This window comes from Heterodontus francisci, chromosome 38 (assembly GCF_036365525.1).
Source record: "Heterodontus francisci isolate sHetFra1 chromosome 38, sHetFra1.hap1, whole genome shotgun sequence".
In the NCBI taxonomy this organism is placed as follows: Eukaryota; Metazoa; Chordata; class Chondrichthyes; order Heterodontiformes; family Heterodontidae; genus Heterodontus; species Heterodontus francisci.
In genome coordinates this window covers 37,640,040-37,661,061 of record NC_090408.1, presented here as the reverse complement: position 1 = coordinate 37,661,061, position 21,022 = coordinate 37,640,040, and the positions used below count along the sequence as shown (strand labels likewise).

The window sequence follows — 21,022 nt, the reverse complement described above, 5'->3', positions numbered from 1 at the left end:
TCCAGTGCTTAGGGCCTAGGCAGTTAATGGCAGTGCCACCAGTAGTGGAGGAATGCAATGATCCCAGAGAATGATAGGGCAGGAGGAGGTTACAGAGGTGGAGAGGCCACGGCCTAGCCCAACACTACCTCTCCAGCTCCATTACCCTGGTGTTTATACTCCTTGCCCCCAACTTCACCTATCGACATATTCTTCTGTTTCTTTCTCTTCCTTGCTCTTATCTAGCTTCCCCTTAAATGCATCCATGCCATTCGCCTCATAGATAGGCTGCAGAGCTGGGCTGAGAGATGGCAAATGGAGTTTAATGCGGAAAAGTGTGAGGTGATTCACTTTGGAAGGAATAACAGGAATGCAGAGTACTGGGCTAATGGGAAGATTCTTGGTAGTGTAGATGAGCAGAGAGATCTTGGTGTCCAGGTACATAAATCCCTGAAAGTTGCCACCCAGGTTAATAGGGCTGTGAAGAAGGCATATGGTGTGTTAGCTTTTATTAGTAGGGGGATCGAGTTTCAGAGCCACGAGGTCATGCTGCAGCTGTACAAAACTCTGGTGCGGCCGCACCTGGAGTATTGCGTGCAGTTCTGGTCACCGCATTATAGAAAGGATGTGGAAGCTTTGGAAAGGGTGCAGAGGAGATTTACTAGGATGTTGCCTGGTATGGAGGGAAGGTCTTACGAGGAAAGGCTGAGGGACTTGAGGTTGTTTTCGTTGGAGAGAAGGAGGAGGAGAGGTGACTTAATAGAGACATATAAGATAATCAGAGGGTTAGATAGGGTGGATAATGAGAGTCTTTTTCCTTGGATGGTGATGGCAAACACGAGGGGACATAGCTTTAAGTTGAGGGGTGATAGATATAGGACAGATGTCAGAGGTAGTTTCTTTACTCAGAGAGTAGTAGGGGCGTGGAACGCCCTGCCTGCAACAGTAGTAGACTCGCCAACTTTAAGGGCATTTAAGTGGTCATTGGATAGACATATGGATGAAAATGGAATAGTGTAGGTCAGATGGTTTCACAGGTCGGCGCAACATCGAGGGCCGAAGGGCCTGTACTGCGCTGTAATGTTCTATGTTCTATAACTAGGTAGCATGTTTATTGAGATTTATTTCATTTTTCAGTGAAATTGACTCACAATGATGGAACCTACCGGCTGTGGGAGTATCTCTTTACAACAAGGCCTGGGATTGGTTGGATTTATGGAATGGCCTCTATTACTGGAGTAATTTTGCTGCTTCTAATCATTTTGATGTTAATTTGTTCAAGCACGTTTGTTCGCAGGAGTGGACACTTTGAGGTATAAGAAACTGTAGTTAGTGTTCTTTAGAATTCAATTTAATAATCAAGCGTAATGATTTGGTCATCGATAGTCGACTACTGAAGCAAGCCAATTCAAGATAGGAGGGACGGTGCTGGTTGTCTTATTAACCACGGTCCCCCATTACATTAAGGCATTACTGTTCAGATGTATTACTTAAAAAAAAATTGCTCACAGCTTGTGGGCATCACTGGCAAGGCCAGTGTTTACCACCCACCCTGAGATGGTTGTGGCCTTCTTCTAGAATAGTCTGTAGTCCATATGCTCTCAAAATGGTGTTAGGTAGGGTGTTTTAGGTATCTGACCCAGCATTAATGAAGTTTATATGGCCAATTAGTTTGGGAGTGGAGGCCAGAAGGGGCATCAATTGGGTTTTTATGATAATCCAACAGCTTCAAACAGACATGGCGGGATTTGAATTTACACTCCCTGTATTATTTTTCCAGGCCTCTGGATCACTAGTCCTGCAACATAATCGCTACACTACACTACACTACTGTTCAAGCCACACTTTTGTTTCTCATTTTGCTGAGGGAACACAGTCTTTTTATTTCAAGTTATTTGCTCCCACTCTTCCCAGGTCCACAATTCACCTTCAACTTGAAGATGGCAGGCAAACTACTCACAGGTCTGTCCGAACACTAATCTGAGCCTTTGTATTGGAGGTGAGCAACAATAATGATGATCTCCCTCCTTACCCATTTGGGGAATTGCCTACCAGTTGATGATTCTTCATAATGAGGCAGCTGAGGAGATGCGGAACTGAGTAGTACAGAAAGGTTTGCTTGTGAGCCTTGTTCCTGCTATTCCATTGTGTCGTAGACTGGCGTGCTAACAAAGGGCCTTTGCTCTTCTCTTCAAGCAGTCACGTACTTTTCAAGTATTACGAGGCTTTAACAAACACACTCTTCCCCCTGGACTAAAACAGTAACAGATCATTGCTAATGAGACACAGCTAATTGGAGTACTAATCTCGACTATACTTACTACCTGCCAGTGGATTACAAGATAGTAGTTAGGGCAAGTTATTTGTTGTGGCAGAAAAACACCAAGATTGTAGAGATAATTGCCGTCTCTGTGTATCTCTGTCTTTATTCTCCTTATGGCCCTAAGCCCAGATCTTGTACCCCTGATACTGCTTGTTTTTAAAAAAATATTTCATGGGCTGTGGGCATCTCTGGCAAGGCCAGCATTTGTTGCCCATCCCTAATTTCCCTTGACAACTGAGTGGCTTGCTGGGCCATTTCAGAGATCAGTTAAGAGTCAGCCACATTGCTGTGGGTCTGGAGTCACATGTAGGCCAGACCAGGTAAAGATGGCAGATTTCCTTCCCTAAAGGACATTAGTGAACTAGATGGGTTTTTACAACAATTGATGATAGTTTCATTAGCTTTCAGTTCCAGACTTTTTTTATTAATTAATTGAATTTAAATTGCACCAGCTGCTTTCGTAGCATTTGAACCTGTGGCTACAGGGGAATTAGCCTGGGCCTCTGAATTACTAGTCCAGTGACATTACCACTATGCCACCGTCTCCTGCTATGAGTAGGTTTACCTACTCAGTCCCTGTAGCTGTAAGCTGGTGATGTACTCACTTTCTCTCTCTGCATATCTGGTTGCGAGCAGAGCTGGGCAACAACCACCTGCCTTTGGGAATGTTTAAACAACATTGCATAAGTGGGGCAACTACTTGAACTACGTACAATAAGTAGCGAAAAGCTTAGGATGGTCCTTCCTAAGATAACCCAATTGACAACAGCTCATCCAGCACTGAACTGTACACCTGGGTATTTAATCCAGAAAAGTTGTGTCAAATGATTACTATTGTCTTTAGAGATGCTGATTGTGTTTTGCAAGTTATACAATGCTAACATTGTAAAGATGTCAGCTTTCTGCAAGATGTTGCAGAATAATTCAAGCTCTATTTTTATAGAGTCTGATATCACTGGACAGCTGCTTTTATTAATAATGTATACATATCTATTGTGATTGACAGTTTTTGATCAGTATTCACAAACCATTACTCATCCTCTGTGTGACCACTGATAGTCAAGACATTTACTGTAGGTTGTTTGATGTTGAATTTTTCCCAGTTGTTTGAACTTCGAAGGTGACTAACCCCCATCCCAAACCCTCTCTTTCAGGTGTTTTATTGGACCCACTTGAGCTATATTTGGGTCTGGGCTTTGTTAATCTTTCACGGTCCCAACTTTTGGAAGTGGTTTGTGGTCTCAGGGTTCTTGTTCCTTATGGAAAAAATAGTTGGAATCACAGTTTCACGAATTGGTGGCACTCAGGTTGTGGAGGTCAACTTGCTGCCATCTAAGGTAAGTAATACTCCAATGTCTGTTCTCACTGGTCAATCAATGAGTGGATAAATAGTTAGATAACCCTTCCTTCAAATGGAGCATAGGACCATTGCTCCTTGATTTGTCTCATCCTCTGTTACTCTTTTCAACTGAGGTAGTGCATTGTAGTATGGGACCTGAACCTGAATCTAGGTTTCTCACTGAAGACGATAGACAGACTGATGTGGCCTTGGGTTTTCCAGTATTGAATTCAATATGGAAGAGTTGCTTAAAATCTGTCTCTTAACTGGTATTTAAATTTGCTTGCCATCACTAGCCAGTTTTATTGGTGGAGACTTCAGATTATCTTGATTATCGATTTGAGGAAGGATCAAAAAATCTTCCATAAATCTGAAGCAGGGAAACACCATCCAGTCTCCTGGCTGAAGATTGGTGCTGGGACCTTGGTGTAAGGGGTCTAAAGTAAGCAAGATATAGATAACTCATCTGGTCATCCATGTACCAAAACTCCTAAATAAATTCCCTTACTCAGCAGCTACTATGACAAGTCTGCTTAGCTGGTAGCACTGTTGCCTCTGGGTGAGAACATTGTGGGTTAGACTAGGCTGATAGTCCAGGGCAATACGGAGGATGAGGCGCTAAAGTAATTTACTGGATGAAGCACTTTGAAACATGATGACTATAAACTATCTTATAAATGCAAGTTTTTTGTGCCTACTTGTTTGGTTTATGTTAATCTAACATTGGCTCAGCCAAGTGATGGATTGAAGCAATTCTGACATAACTGCTATTGTATCAGCTGTTAATTGTTGTGCCTTAGTAGCTACAAGCCTTGCTTGCGGTCAATAAGATTCACCCATCCCCACTGTTATACAAGGTTGGCCAAATTCACCTCTGCAGTGAAAATAGGTTTTGTCTTCAGTCATAATCTCCTTTCCTCAGCCACTGACTGCATCCCTCTTCCTGGCAACTGTCTGAGGCTGAACCTGACTGTTCATAACCTTGGTGTCATGTTTGACCCCAAGATAAGCTTCTGACCACATATCTGCATCATCACTAAGACTGCCTATTTCCACCTCCATAACATCGCCCAACTCTGCCCCTGCTTCCGCTCATCTGCTGCTGAAACCCTCATCCATGCCTCTGTAACCTGTTGACATAATTATTCCAATGCACTCCTGGCCGACCTCACATGTTCTACCCTCCGTCGAGGGTAGAACATGCTGCCCATGTTCTAACTTGCATCAAGTCCCATTCACCCATCACCTCTATGCTCGCTGACCTACATTGGCTCCCAGTTAAGCAATGCCTCGTTTTGAAAATTTTCATCCATGTTTTCAAATCCCTCCCTGACCTCCCCACTCCCTATCCCTGTGATCTCCAGCCCAACAACCCTCTGAGATCACTGTGCTCCTCAAATTCTGGCCTCTTGTTGTGCATCCCCACTTTTCATCACTCTGCCATTTGCAAACAGGTCTTCAGCTGCCAGGGCCCTAAGCCCTGGAAATCCCTCCCTAAACCTTTCCGCCTCTCTACCTCCCTCTCCTCCTTTAAGACAACCTCTTTGACCAAGCTTTTAGCCACCTGTCCTATTATCTCTTTATGTGGCTCAGTTTCAACCTTTTTCTGATAACACTCCTGTGAAGCATCTTCGGATGTTTTACTACTTTGAAATCACTCACCTAAATGCAAGTTGTTGTTGTTACCCCCAAATACCGTTTTGAAGAAGAATGTTGCATTTGCCTTTGCTATTTACTCATGTTCTCTCTCCAGGTAATAGGCTTCTCCCCATTCTTCCATCTGCCTGGGTGGCAGCTGGCCCTTTAAGCTGTCGCTGATGCCCCAGATCTGCCTCAGCAATGATTTTCCTGTGCCACCCTCTGCCGAGGCAATACCAGGACCCTGAGGGAAAAGAATCAAATTAGGCTAACCATGGGAAGTTCACTGGGGTCAGTGGTGGGAAGTTAGGCAAGTGCAGAGCCCGACTCACCACGTTAGCCCAGTGTGATTTCAGTACTAAGAAATTGTAATGGAAATATCTTTCTTAATATTCAGGTAACCCATCTAGTTATCAAGAGATCACCATTCTTCCACTATAAGCCAGGAGACTATGTGTATGTCAACATTCCAGCAATAGCTAAGTACGAGTGGCATCCATTTACAATCAGCAGTGCTCCAGAACAGCAAGGTATGCTATCAGAAAGGTTGTGCCTTACTTGTGTTATGATGGTGGATCAAGGAAGTTGGGATGAACCTCTATGGGGGGGGAAAAAAAGGCATCAAAGTGACCTAAGTGACATTTTCAAACTTTATCAAGAAAGCTGAAAAATGTTGATCATGGCCACTTAATCACTATGACAATACATTCAAACACCAGGGGATGCAAGATAAAAAATACAAATTTAAGAGCAAGAATGCATGTCAAGTAGGAGTTCTTACCCAAAGGATGATATACTGTGAAATAATTTGCCAGGAAAGTCCAGTGAAGTAGACAATATATAGTTTCAAGTGGCAATTGGATGTGTTTTTGGAGAGAACAGGTTGAAGGTCCAAAGTGCAACAGGTGGATGGGACTGGCCTGTGAAAAAGGAACCAGCTCTTAGGGCCTTTTCCTGTTTCTAAAAAGTGCCATGCTCCAATGTACATCCTATGCCAATTACTCTCCCATCTTCTATTCCACCCATTAAAAAACAATACTGGCCCATGTATCATTCAGGAGCTGTTCCTTACATGGTTTGTGTGAGGGATGTACATTCTTTTGTATCTACTCTTTGTGTAGATGCTGCTTTAACATCTCACACTGAAGAGTGCCTGCAGAGTCTCATCGACAGGTTTGCGGCTGCCTGCAATGAATTTGGCCTAGCCATCAGCCTCAAGAAAACGAACATCATGGGGCAGGACATCAGAAATGCTCCATCCATCAATATTGGCGACCACGCTCTGGAAGTGGTTCAAGAGTTCACCTACCTAGGCTCAACTATCACCAGTAACCTGTCTCTAGATGCAGAAATCAACAAGCGCATGGGTAAGGCTTCCACTGCTATGTCCAGACTGGCCAAGTGAGTGTGGGAAAATGGCGCACTGACACGGAACACAAAAGTCCGAGTGTATCAGGCCTGTGTCCTCAGTACCTTGCTCTACGGCAGCGAGGCCTGGACAACGTATGCCAGCCAAGAGCGACGTCTCAATTCATTCCATCTTCGCTGCCTTCGGAGAATACTTGGCATCAGGTGGCAGGACTATATCTCCAACACAGAAGTCCTTGAAGCGGCCAACACCCCCAGCTTATACACACTACTGAGTCAGCGGCGCTTGAGATGGCTTGGCCATGTGAGCCGCATGGAAGATGGCAGGATCCCCAAAGACACATTGTACAGCGAGCTCGCCACTGGTATCAGACCCACCGGCCGTCCATGTCTCCGCTATAAAGACGTCTGCAAACGCGACATGAAATCCTGTGACATTGATCACAAGTCGTGGGAGTCAGTTGCCAGCATTCGCCAGAGCTGGCGGGCAGCCATAAAGACAGGGCTAAATTGTGGCGAGTCGAAGAGACTTAGTAGTTGGCAGGAAAAAAGACAGAGGCGCAAGGGGAGAGCCAACTGTGCAACAGCCCCGACAAACAAATTTCTCTGCAGCAGCTGTGGAAGAGCCTGTCACTCCAGAATTGGCCTTTATAACCACTCCAGGCGCTGCTTCACAAACCACTGACCACCTCCAGGCGCGTATCCATTGTCTCTCGAGATAAGGAGGCCCAAAAGATGACTCTTTGTGTGTTGAACAAATAAAACATTTCCATCGCCAAGCTAAAACTAGCACTGAGTTTAAATTTTTGGTGTATATTTTACATTTTTCTTTTCTAAAAAATTATTTCCTTGCTAACTTTCTCTGCCAAATTTTTCTGCCTCTGTTTATCTCACAAAGGCCTTGGACTCTGTCCAACCTCCAACACCATGTCCAATGGATCTTTATTCACACGGGTTTTGATGATTTGTTGGGATACTATTCAGTTGCAGGGTCCATTGTCATTGCCCATTTTGAACAGATGACACTGGGTAATGTTCAGGGTGGACTCTTAATCCACTTTCTTCTGCCTCACCCATGGGTACTGAGGCCTACAGTTGAGCCTCTGCTACCATCACAGCTGAGCTCAACTAATTTAGGGCAAAACATAGCTCAAAACTTGGCTCTTCTTTGTCTGTTTGGTTCAGGTATTCCCTGTGGGAATGTAGAAGGATTTCTACAATGCCACTGTGATCTGTTAAGATCTGTCACACTGACTGACCATCAAAACCCTACTGGTCCTCAAGATAATTTGTTCCTCGCTAAGTTATGGACACCTCATCTCCTAAAGGTGCAGCTCTGTGGGCTTTAATTGCCCTGCAGTACACAGTGAATGTTAGCCGACTATTCAAACATAGGGAAAAATCTTAGCCAAGCACAGACCTGCTCTCACTTGATCTTCACACACTTTCCAGCAGGGGTCAGTAGATGGATTGAATTCTCCCTTCTCTAGCTCGGAATATTGAGTCCAGTTGCACTGCCCTTACTCACACTTGGATGAGATCAGCCAACTTGGAGATTAAACGTTATTTCTGTACATTTATCAGCTGAATGGTCGAGGAAGCCACTGCTTAAAGCTTTGGTTTTAATATTTTTTAAGCAGTGTCAAAATAAATATCCAGCCAACTGATCGCACCATTCCCAGTCTTAGAGAAGACATGAATGTTGAGCAGAATGTTGAGTTTGTGACAGCTTGCCCACCATGTGCGAAGAGCAACATCTAGTGACAGACCTTTGTGACTGTTAATTGAATCATTGCAGTTGCCAGAATGAAGAAAGATGGTTGTGATGCTTGCACTTATTTTAATCTGCAGACACTATTTGGCTTCATGTCAGGTCCCTTGGCCAGTGGACCAACCAACTATATGAATATTTTCGACAACCTGAGCTACTGGGCAATGAACCAAAGCGGCTGACAAAAAACCTGAGGAACAAGAAACACCTGAAGTGTGCACAGGTCTGCCCTCCTGTTTCTGTTGTTTTTCAGTGAACTTGTTTCTCGCTATAACCCCGGTTTTATAACCGAAGTCTTATTAACAGGTTTAGACTCTTTTCCAAAGTTGGCAACTTTGCATATTTTTACGATTGATGTACCTAGTTCACATATTGACTCTTACTTGGTCAACTTTGTGCTAAGATTTAAACCTTGCAACCCTATCATTAGTGCTGCTAATGTATCCATTAACATTGCATGAGCCTAACTGACACTTTCCAGGTTAAATACTCCAAATCCCGTGGATCAAAACCTGTACCTGCCAATTATTGCAATTATTAACCATTACCTGAATGTGTTAGTGCTATGCCTGCAAAAAATGGCCTTATATCCTGCAGGAAAGGACATTGACCTACTCATTGGAATATCAACATATCAGTCTTGAGCCAATCATTTCCCTGACCCTCTTCCTGCCATTAAGACTCTTCCCTCCTGCCCCAGGGTATTTGAAGTGAAAACACTTGGTAAGTTTGGGAAAACCATCCTCGGGGAAAATTCCTGAATTTACAACTGATGCAAATCCAAGTATCATTTCTATTGAAGTTACATGGTACAGTACACTTCTATGCAAATTGCATGGTGCATTACATCTTCCTTTCAAGTCACTTCTGCTCAAGTTTCATGAATCGATTGCTGGAGTCTTCCATCTGTAGTGCCTAAGAGATAGCCCAAGAGAGCTATAAAGAATGTTAAGTGATGTTAAGTTTGCACATACTACTGTTCCCCCATGTGTTCCTAGGCAACAACATATTGAGGAGTTGAGATGACACTGATAAATTGCTTGAGCTTCAGCCTCATGAGGGTAGCTCTTGGCTGTGCGATATTGTATAATGGATGGTAGCGAGTAGGCAGCCTGTTTTGCATTGACTTCAATGGAACTAAAAAATTAGTGACCCATTTTACACTATTGCGTCAAGATCTATCGCATGGTTTATGGCATCATCTCAACATCCAACATGTGCCTGGTAACATATAATTAAGACTGCATGCTATTCTTTATTTAGTGCATTTCTAGTTATCTGCCCTTGCAGTTAACAATCCTTCCTTCCTACACTATTTAGGTATGGTTCTTTTATTGCTTTATTGCTATCTCTAGGGGTACCTTTCTAACTCGACTGCCTCTAATGATTCAGTAGCGACCAACACCGAGGACACAGTGGAGCTGACATCATACAAACCACACAGGAGCTGGCAGAATGAGCCCTTGGAAGTCGACATTAAACTGGATAGTACAGATGGCCATCAGCTCAGGGAGGTATGAAGCAGACCAGGGTATAGATGGACTTCTCTGTCTCCATCTCTGGGGATAGGTTGTCTACTAATATCCATTATAAGCCCACCGACTCCCACAGCTACCTCGACTACACTTCTTCACACCCTACCTCCTGTAAAGACTCCATTCCATTCTCCCAGTTTCTCCGTCTCTGACGCATCTGCTCTGATGATGCTACCTTCCATGACGGTGCTTCTGATATGACTTCCTTTTTCCTCAACCGTGGATTTCCCCCGACTGTGGTTGACAGGGCCCTCAACCGTGTCCGGCCCATTCCCCGCACCTCTACCCTCACCTCTTCCCCTCCCTCCCAGACCCGTGACAGGGTTCCCCTTGTCCTCACTTTCCACCCCATCAGCCTCCATATCCAAAGGATCATCCTCTGCCATTTCTGCCACCTCCAGCGTGATGCCACTACCAGTCGCATCTTCCCCTGTCAGCATTCCAAAGGGATCGTTCCCTCCGCGACACCCTGGTCCACTCCTCCATTACCCCCATCACCTCGTCCCCGTCCCATGGCACCTTCCCCTGCAATCGCAGGAGGTGTAATACCTGCCCATTTACCTCCTGTCTCCTCACTATCCCAGGCCCCAAACACTCCTTTCAGGTGAAGCAGCGATTTACATGTACTTCTTTCAATGTAGTATATATTCGCTGCTCACAATGTGGTCTCCTCTATATTGGGGAGACCAAGCGCAGACTGGGTGACCGCTTTGCAGAACACCTCCGCTCAGTCCGCAAGCAGGACCCTGAGCTTCTGGTTGCTGGCCATTTCAACACTCCCCCCTGCTCTCATGCTCACATCTCTGTCCTGGGATTGCTGCAGTGTTCCAGTGAACATCAACGCAATCTCAAGGAACAGCATCTCATCTACTGATTAGGCACACTATAGCCTGCCGGACTGAACATTGAGTTCAATAATTTCAGAGCATGACAGCCCCCCATTTTACTTTCATTTTTAGTTATTTTTTCTTCTTTTTTTTTACATTCTTTTTTACATTTTTTACGATCTTTTTTTTGCAGTTATTTCATTTCATCTTAGTTTGTTCAGTTTGCTTACCCACAGTTTTTTTTTTCAGGTTTGCACTTGCTGTTCAATATTCAGTGCATTAATACCTAATCTGTACTAATGCTTTGTCTTTCAACACACCATTAACATATTGTTTGCCTTTGCTCCATGACCTTTTGGTCAGCTATGTGGCCTGGTCCAATCTACACCTCCTTTGTTATGTCTTGCCCCACCCCCACCTCACTTGCTTATAACCTGTGACTTTTCTAATATTTGTCAGTTGCGAAGAAGGGTCACTGACCCGAAACGTTAACTCTGCTTCTCTTTTCACAGATGCTGCCAGACCTGCTGAGTGGTTCCAGCATTTCTTGTTTTTATTTCAGATTTCCAGCATCCGCAGTATTTTGCTTCTATTATATAGATGGAGTAGGGTCGGATGAGGCTCATTTGCAGCAGAAACACCAGCATGGACTGTTGTGTCGAATGACCTGTTTCTGTGTTGTAAATTCCATGTAATAAATAACTTAGAAAATCTAAGTCATGGAATTATTTTTGTTGTCCTTCTCTAATAATTCTCCAATGCACCAATGTATTCTTGAAGATGAATAATGAATATGCAAATATTCCTTGTACAGGACCTAGATGCCTGTAGTAAGTCGTGCTTCCTGTCTGCCACATTGGAGACATGAGTGCCTGTTTAGCACCCAAATGGGCGTGGCGCCATCAAATTTCTAGGCCAAAATATTTGTATAGGAATTCTACTTGTAATATTGAATGTGCTAGTTTAAAGGAATACGTTATTCATCTTTAAATAAATAATTTAAAACTTACTAGATGCTATTGGCTGCAGTTGTGAATGCCCCACTTTCAGCTCATTATTTGTTTAACTAATGGTTTTTGGCATTTTGGCTGATAGCAGGTTTACTTACTAATCAACTAGCAGTACACTAACTCATTGTTAAACACCAGATCACTGAGGCACTGCAGTTATTTAAGTGCTTTAAGATGAAAAGGAAAAAAGAGAAACAGATGTTGGACATCTGGGGCAGAATGTTCTATTTTGGGGTTGGGACACCGAAGTACAAATCAAATATGGGTCTCAACCCCGCATCATGTCAGGAACGGTAACCCGACAGCAATTTTTGCAGGATTGGCCAATTAGTGCCAGAGGGCAGCTTGCTGTCCAATTAAAAATGGCGGGCGGCTCTCAAAGTTGGAGGGCCAACATGAGGCCCTCCAGCACTGAAGGAGCTTCAGCCTGCCATTGCAGGTAAGGGAGAGAGAGAGAGAGCCTCCATCTTGAGGTGCCCTCTCAGCACTCCTTATAAAACTGAAGAATAGAAATGGCCACAGCTGCTAGACCACCATTGTGGAAGGGGAGCCTCTCCACAGAGCGGCCAGTGGCCACAGCTGTGGCCAGGTAGGTATGGTGGCTGCAGGCGGGGTTGGGGGGGAGGCCTCAGTAATTCTGGAGTGCTGGCCCCCGGGTCTGCCACTGGGAGGTCACCTCCAGGCACCTTCCGTGCTCCTGACACTGCTGGGGGAGGAAGAGGGGAAGCCACAGGCCGTCTGCAAAATTTCAGTCGGCCTCCGATCCATGGCCTTAATTGGCCTTTTAAATGCATTATCAAGCTACCTGCCTCTTGTGGGAAAATTCCTCGCCCGCTTGGCATCCAGGAAAATGGCTGGGAGTCAGGACCGTGGTTGGGAACCAGTACGCCGGCAGGCATCGGGAAATTCTGCGTCTGCCCGCCTCCATTCCCACCCTTATATCAGCACTAAAATCCTGCCCCTGAAGTCAAGTAGAAAATTCTGGAAATGCATCCAAGTTCAAATCAACATCTGAAAGAGGCAGAAATGTTAAGGCTCAGAGTGGGACCCTTCATCAAAACTGGCACTGTCAAGCTGGAGAAACACTTCTATGGGATGGAAGAAAACAAGGTGAGTGGGGGGGAAGGAGTGGAACAGTAGGGGGGTCAACCCTGTTGGGAGAACTCTTGATAACCGTGTTGTCATTCCTGCACCTGTATAGTGCTTGGGTAAGGAAAGGATCAGGTTAATTGTGATAACCCCCATCCTCATGGCCAAACTTATTTTTGCTCTCAGGATGTGGGAGACATTGGGAAGGCAGCATCTATTGTCCATGACTAGTTCTCCTGAGAAGGTGGTCATGAACCTTGGCCTTGAACTTCTGCAGTGCCTGTGGTGATGGTGCTCCAACAGTGGTGTTTGGTTGGGAATTCTAGGACTTTGAACGAGCAGTGATGAAGGAATGGGGATATATATCCAAGGTAGCATGGTGTGTGTCTTGGAGGGGAACTTGGAGGTTATGGTAATCCCATGACATTGCTGCTCATTGTTAGGGGTTGCAGGGCTGGGAGGTGTTGTTGAAGTAAACTTAGCTAGAGTGCATCTTGTACAGAGTGCATACTGCAGCCACAGTGCACTCATGATGAACGGGTAAATATGGAACTCAGTTGGCAAGGGGCCGATCAAGTGAACTATTCTCTTGTAAAAGTTCTCTCCAAGGGTTTGTGTTGGGTGAAGTCAGCAAGGCATCATTTAGATGTGTATCTTAGGAACAGAGCAAGGGGGGAGAGTGGAATCAAATTGTAACTTAGCAACTTAACGGTGGAGATGTCACGACATAGGCATCAGAATCTCATGTGATGGGGCAGTATGAGTTCATCAGTCCTGTAAGTGGCACTTTTAAAATTTTTGTGAATAATATATACAATTGGAGAAAAAAAACCATTAATTAAACTGGAATGCAGAGATACCAGAGGCTGCAGAGAAGTTGTTTATTTGAAGATCTGTTGTTGCATTTATCAGCCCTCCAGCAAAGCAACTTTATCTCCAACTGCACACTGTACTCGCTTGGACTGACATGAGGAACTGCTTTCATGCCTGCATATTAATTATCATTCTTTATCACCGCTGCATTTTAAATTTTATTTTATCCCCTTTCGTTTGTTCTATTTGCATCACATGCGATTCCCTTCTGCACATGTCGTCCTGGAATTGTCCACAAGGTGATGCACAAGACCAGCCTTGAGATGACTCAAAGAAATAAAGAAAGAATTTGCATTTGTATAGCATCTTGCATGACCTCAGGCCATCCCAAAACGTATTACACCCAATGAAGAACTTTGTGAAGTGTAGTCACTGTTGTAATGCATGGAAAGTTGGCGGCAAATTTGTGCACAGCAAGCTCCCACAAACAGCAATGAGATAATGACCAGATAATCTGTTGTTGGTTGAGGGATAAATATTGGCCAGGACATTGGGAAGAACTCCCCCACTCCTCTTCGAATGGTGTTGTGGGATCTTTTATATCCACCTGAAAAGGCAGAGGGGGCTTTTAACATGTTCTTTGAGCGCTGTTGTTTATTAGTAATAAAAACATATCTACATGGGAATGGTAGATCGTAGTCATGTTACTGATTAGTAATCCAGAGACAAGAATTCAAGTCCCACCATGGCAGCTGGGAAATTAAAATTCAATTAATTGAATAAATCTGGAATAAAAAGCTAGTCTCAGTAATGGTGACCATGAAACTACTGGATTGTCGTAAAAACTCATCTGGTGCATTAATGTCCCTTAGGGAAGGAAATCTGCTGTCCTTAGCTGGTTTGGCCTATACGTGACTGCAGCCATACACAAATGTTGTTGGCTCTTAACTGCCCTGTGAAATGGCCTCGTAAAACCGCGACATAAATGTCTGATGAGAATAAAACTGGACGGACCACCTGCCTTGACCTAGGCACCAGACACAACAAAGGCACACCCAACCCAGTCGACCCTGCAAAGTCCTCCTGGGTACTTGTGCCAAAATTTCGATGCTGTCCCACAGACTAGTCAAGCAACAGCCTGACATAGACATACTCTCAGAATCATCCCTTACAGCCAGTGTCCAGGACTCCTCCATCACCATCCTTGGGTATGTCCTGTCTCACCAGCAGGACAGACTGACGAGAGGTGGCAGCACAGTGGTTTACAATCGGGAGAGAGTGGCCCTTGGAGTCCTCAACATTGATTCCGGACACCATGAAGTCTCGTGGCATCAAATAAAATGTGGACAAGGAAACCTCCTACTGATTACACCTATCCTAATTGATTGGTGCTGGAAGTGTGCTGCTGGAGATATCAGATAAAGTTAGAATCAGCTCTGGTGCTCACTTGACTTCAAAGGCTACTGATACCCATAGACCAATACCTCACCATGACTAGGCACCTTCAGGGAAGCAGGGGAGAAAATTAGGGAAGAAAAACACAGAGCGTAGATGAATATACAAAACGGCGTCGACAACTGCATGTTATCACTAACTCAGTAATTATCACTTGTTTTTTAAGGTCTCTGCAAAACTGAGTGACAATCATCGATACTGCAACATTAAGGTAAAAAGGTTTTAACGTTCAAAATGAATTTTTAAAGTGCATTTATGTAGTGCATTATCACATCTTTCAGGAACAGGAAATTATTTCAGATGCACTAAATCACTGTCAGGTATTCTCACTGCTGTCATATACATGAACATGTCATAATTTTGCATACAGCAAGGCCCAACAAACAACAATGACCTTTTCAGGTTAAGTGCATAATGTTGACCAGGAGAATTTTCTGCTCTTTTTTATGTTTTGCTGGGATCTTTAACATCCACCTGAAACATCAGAAAAGCTAGACAAATTTTTTTATTCATTCGTGGGATGGGAGTGTCGCTGGCTAGGACAGCATTTATTGCTTATCCCTAATTGCCCTTCGGAGGGTGGTGGTGAGCTGCCTTCTTGAACTGCTGCAGTCCATGTGAGGTAGGTACACCCACAGTGCTGTTAGGGAGGGAGTTCCAAGAATTTGACCCAGTGACAGTGAAGGAACGGCGATATAGTTCCAAGTCAGGATGGTGTGTGACTTGGAGGGGAACTTGCAGATGGTGGTGTTACCACGCATCTACTGCCCTTGTCCTTCTAGATGGTAGAGGTCACAGGTTTAGAAGGTGCTGTCAAAGGAACCTTGGAACCCAAAGAACAGCATTCTTGACAAGGCAGCATTCCCTCTGCACTAGAGCGTCAGCATAGGTTACATGGTCAAGGCCTGAAGTGCAACTGAGCATGGGTGAGGGTGCAAATTGAAGATCATGCTCTCAGAAAACTCTGGATCCCGACGTCTCCAGAACGCACTGCAATTTTCAAAGAGAGGGCGGGCGGGGGTAAGGAGCCGGGTGCCGCTCACTTCCAATTAACTGCCTGTTAAACTCCTTGAGGAGCTTGTTAAGGGGCAGGGGATAGCCCGAAGGGAATTTTCAAAGAGAAGAGTGGGAGGAGCGCATGGTCTGGTGGCCCTGAGTAGCTGTGGGGAACAATGCAGTTGGACATTGTTTAATGTCAATAACTATTCAAGGAAATTTTTTTAAAAGTGTGATTGTAACAGTGCTTCACCTGCCTTCCTGTTCATCGTTTGGCCACATGTTTGCACTGTAATGCTGCTTGCCTTCTGATCTGCTGCCTACACCATTTTGCACGGCAACGGCAAGTCCCGTCATGGCTGCCGTCTGCCTTTCAACATTACAGTGTGGAGCAGCTTCCCACCTCCGTGCTGGTCCCAGAACTGCTCATTGTGCTGCTCATTCACCCCTGGCATAATGGCACAGAGTCGAGACCTGGAAATTATCCGGGCATTGGGGTCCTGAACCCGGAAGGAAAATCCAGCCCTAGAGATCTGAAATGTCCCATTGATGTCAGACAAATAGTTGGACTATAATCTTGTTTCTCTTTGAAAGGAATAATGCAGTTTTTATATCTTTTTTCATTTAAAAGTATGCCCATTAATGAATGTTTAATATTCCTTGCCAGTGCTACATTGATGGCCCATATGGCACACCAACCAGGACAATCTTCACCTCGGAGCATGCAGTGTTGATTGGAGCTGGTATTGGTATCACCCCATTTGCCTCCATTTTGCAAAGCATCATGTACAGGTGGGTTTACACCTTAAGTAACAATATGACGAGTAAGTGTGACAGAGTGTGTGCGTCAAAATGAGACAACCTTCCATTGCAGTAATCCAGTGTCAACATCCCAGGTCAGCTAAAGAACGAAAGAAAGAACTTGCATTTATATAGTGCCTTTCACAACCTCAAATGTCCCAAAGTGCTTTAGAGCCAATGAAGTACTTTTGAAGTGTAGTCACTGTTGTAATGTAGGAAATGCAGTGGACAATTTCCACACAGCAAGCTCCCACAAACAGCAATGTGATAATGACCAGACGATCCATTTTGGTGATGTTGGTTGAGAGATAAATATTGGCCAGGACACCGGGGAGAACTCACCTGATCTTCTTCAAAATAGTGCCATGGGATCTATTACATTCACCTGAGAGGACAGACGGGGCCTCGATTTAACTTCTCATCCAAAAGGCAGCAGCTAAAGCTAAAGTACAGTTAGAAGCACAGCACAGCTACCTGCATTCTGTTCCAACAACATACCCCACCTTCAACCTGTGAAGAACATGTCTTACTATACCAGTGTGACAGTCAACCATTTCCCAGACAAGCCATCCTCTCTTTAAAATTATGAGGGGCCTAGATAGAGTGGATAGGAAGGGCCTATTTCCCTTAGCAGAGAGGTCAATAACCAGGGGGTACAGAGTTAAAGTAATTGGCAGAAAGATTCGAGGAGTATTGAAGAGAAATCATTTCACCCTGAGGATGGTGGGGGTCTGGAACTCACTGCCTGAAAGGGTGGAAGAGGCAGAAACCCTCATTGCATTTAAAAAAACACTTGGATATGCACTTCAAGTGTCATAACCTACAGGGCTATGGACCAAGAGCTGGAAAGTGGGATTAAGTTTGATATCTCTTTTTCAATAGGCACAGACATGATGGGCCAAATGGCCTCCTTTCTGTGCCATAAATATTCTATGTTTCCTATGGTCTCTTGGAGTAAAGATTTCCCATTTAGTGCCAAGTTAGGGGCCAGTTGTAGTGTAAACCCATGCCCAGGAAGACTGCCTGAGTATAACTATCACTGAGCACCATCATTCAATCTGAGAATGGAAATGCAATTTAACAGTTTTCATGTACCCGCAGTTTATTGCATGGCTGCATGCCATTTACCTTGAACTTTTATGTGTTGCCCAATAAGTGTTAAAGAGTTAGAAATTTGTCCCGGGTGGTGACACGGAGCAGGTGCCATCTGATCGGCTGCCCATTCCGCCGCAATGGAATGGAATATCAGGTGCTATAACGGGGAGCTGATCCGCTTTCTGCCACAGCGGAGGCGAATTTCTAGCCCAAAATGCTCAAAGAAGTAAATTCCATTATAGGGTTGAACTTCACAAGTTAGCAGTCGTGACACAGAGCATTAGGTGATAGGACTACACATTGCAGTATCAGGTACAGAGGTGAGCATAAGCAATGATTTCCATCCATTCATGGACTGGAAAATCATGCGAAGTGAGCATAATGGCCTCCAATACCCAAACTCCTTGACTTTGTTCCAGTCACATGGAGCTCTGCTTTCAGAGCATTTGGCTAAATAAATAGAGGCATAGAGGACAAAATCAAGGGCATTATGATGCCCGGTTATAAACCTCTGATTCGGCCTCAACTAGAGTATTGTGCCGAATTATGGTCACCACACTTTAGGAAGGATGCGAAGGCTTTAGAGAGTGCACAGGAAATGTTGACAAGAATAGTTCCAAGGATGAGAGACTTCAATTACGAGGATAGATTGGAGAAGCTGGGGTTGTTCTCCTTCGAGAAGAGAAGGTTGAGAGGAGATTTGATAGAGGGGTTCAGCGTAGATGGGGAGAAATTGTTCCCATTGACAGAAGGGCCAAGAACCATTTAAGGTCATTGGGTAAAGAAGCAACACTGACATAAGGAAAAAAGCTTTTTACGCAGAGAGTGGTTAGGATCTGGAATACACTGCCTGTGAGTCTGGTGGAGGCAGATTCAATTGTAGCTCCCAAAAGGGAATTGAATAAGCACCTGAAGAGAAAAAAATTGTTGGACTATGGGGAAAAGGCTGGGGAATGGGACTAGGTGATTTGCTTTTGCAGAGAGCAGACATAGACATGATGGGCTGCAAAGCCTCCTTCTGCACTGAAACAATTCTATATTCTATGATTCATTGGATCATAAGATTCATCCCATGGAGAGTTATCTTGTAGTGTTTCGTCTGTAAATAAGCACACATACCCTGAAAGAATTTAGTTATAAAAATGGCCACCAGCCATCTTTTCATTGTAGTAATTTTGTACTTCTTAATTATCACAGGTATCGCATGAGAAAGCAGAATTGTCCTAACTGTAGCTACTCCTGGTGTGAAAATGTCAAGGATAATGAGATGAGTTTGAGAAAGGTAAATGGACTTGTGAGAGGCCACCACCTAGTGTTGCCCACCCTTCAGGGTTGTCCAGGAGTCTCCAGGAATTAAACATTAATTACCAGGACACTGCTGTGACCAACCAAGGGAGAAAAATCATGGGAACATTAAAAAAATGGTGTGTTTTTTATTTTCTTTGAACACTTTTATTTATTAGTTGGAAACTAATTGGAGCTGGGAGGTCATGTGATGAAATCTCCAGAAATACGTACAACCAGAGTTGGCAACCGTACCGCAGCTGAGGAACTGAGGGAACGGTCCCTGGGACTAAGTTAGACTAAGCCATAGAGAGTGAGGAGGTGGTGTGTTAGAAGGCAGGAGGAAGGATAGAAGGCCAGGGCAGGGGAGGTCCATGCTTTCCCTGTGGGACCAGGAAGAGTACTCATGCCAGGCCTCCTCTGTCCCTGGATCCATTTGGCATCAGCCTTACTTTGCACAGTCAGCATCACACGTGATTCCTGCGGCCTGGTGGTTAAAATCCTATCGGAAGTTGAATTAACTCATCCAACCCTGACATTTGAATATTTATGAGCCCCTTGTCTGCCTCTTCTGATCACCTCACAACCTCCTGAGAACCAGGAGTTAATCTAGCAGGTAGTTAAAATGTGGCACAAAAAGAGAGGTAAGTATTCTTTCCCCTATTTTAACCCCTCACATGCCCATTCTCATCGGGATGTGGGAGGGTTAAAAACAGTTTTGATGTACTTATAGCTTGAATTGTGCATTCCAAATGAAAAAACTGCCTTGGTCTGGTCAATGTGAGATACTCATTGTTTAAACTTTTTTGCAATACAGAAGGCAATGATGGTGGTACCAGTCTATTACAACACAGGATTGTCAGGGTAATACAGTTACCTATTCAGTGAGCAGGCTGCGTTTGCCTCTGTTTGTGTGAGGAACAAGTGGACTGCATGAAATCAATAATTAGATTGGCATCAGCTTCAAGGCAATAAGGGTCCCTGAGATAAACACCTTTGGTTCATTTTTAAAATAAAAAAGTCAATTTTCTTCCCACCTTCCTTGAAGCTCCAGAGGTTGGTCACATTCTGCTATCCCACCTAAAGAGCTGCTTGGCAAGCTACCCAACTATAGAAAGGGCAACGTAGCAAAGCGTGAAATAAAAACAAGAAATGCTGGAAATACTCAGCAGGTCTGCGTTGAGTTCCGAAGAAGGGTCATTGACCCAAAACGTTAACTCTGCTTCTCTCTCCGCAGATGCTGCCAGACCTGCTGAGTATTTCCAGAATTTCTTGTTTTTATTTCAGATTTCCAGCATCCGCAGTATTTTGCTTTTATTATAGCAGGGCGTGATTTTGTTGTAATCTGCTCCACTGTTTTACAGTGGCTGCACTGTTCCAACATGAACTTTTCATTGAGCAGATGGATAATTCCCATTACAGTGTTTAGTTATTCATCCACCCATTGAAGAAACATGCTGAAACAGGACAACCAGTGAAAAACTAAGCCCCATGCATTTTAATGTAAACAGGTTGCTGGTAAAATTATAGATAAGCCTGAGCAAATTAAATTTACCCCTCAGTAAAGTGTTTGTGTCTCCATTTCTGAACTTCTTGTGCATATTTAAAAAATTTCAAATTAGCCAATGTTTTTGGCCATATTGATTGGATATATTGTCTGATCGCAGTGTAAATCAAGTGGGTTAAAAATTATATAAAA

General features: G+C 44.1%; 1 protein-coding gene across 1 annotated transcript in view; it reads left to right on the top strand.

Annotated features, from left to right (window-relative positions):
• nox5 (NADPH oxidase, EF-hand calcium binding domain 5) overlaps window positions 1-21,022 on the top strand; it is a 54,071-nt gene that overhangs the window by 18,738 nt on the left and 14,311 nt on the right. The window contains exons 6-16 of the mRNA XM_068018360.1: window positions 1,117-1,292; window positions 3,457-3,639; window positions 5,677-5,809; window positions 8,499-8,641; window positions 9,774-9,932; window positions 11,929-12,083; window positions 12,296-12,379; window positions 14,814-15,012; window positions 15,314-15,358; window positions 16,811-16,935; window positions 19,237-19,321. Coding sequence (XP_067874461.1) covers window positions 1,117-1,292; window positions 3,457-3,639; window positions 5,677-5,809; window positions 8,499-8,641; window positions 9,774-9,932; window positions 11,929-12,083; window positions 12,296-12,379; window positions 14,814-15,012; window positions 15,314-15,358; window positions 16,811-16,935; window positions 19,237-19,321 — 1,487 coding nt within the window. The remainder of the gene's footprint in view (window positions 1-1,116; window positions 1,293-3,456; window positions 3,640-5,676; window positions 5,810-8,498; window positions 8,642-9,773; window positions 9,933-11,928; window positions 12,084-12,295; window positions 12,380-14,813; window positions 15,013-15,313; window positions 15,359-16,810; window positions 16,936-19,236; window positions 19,322-21,022) is intronic.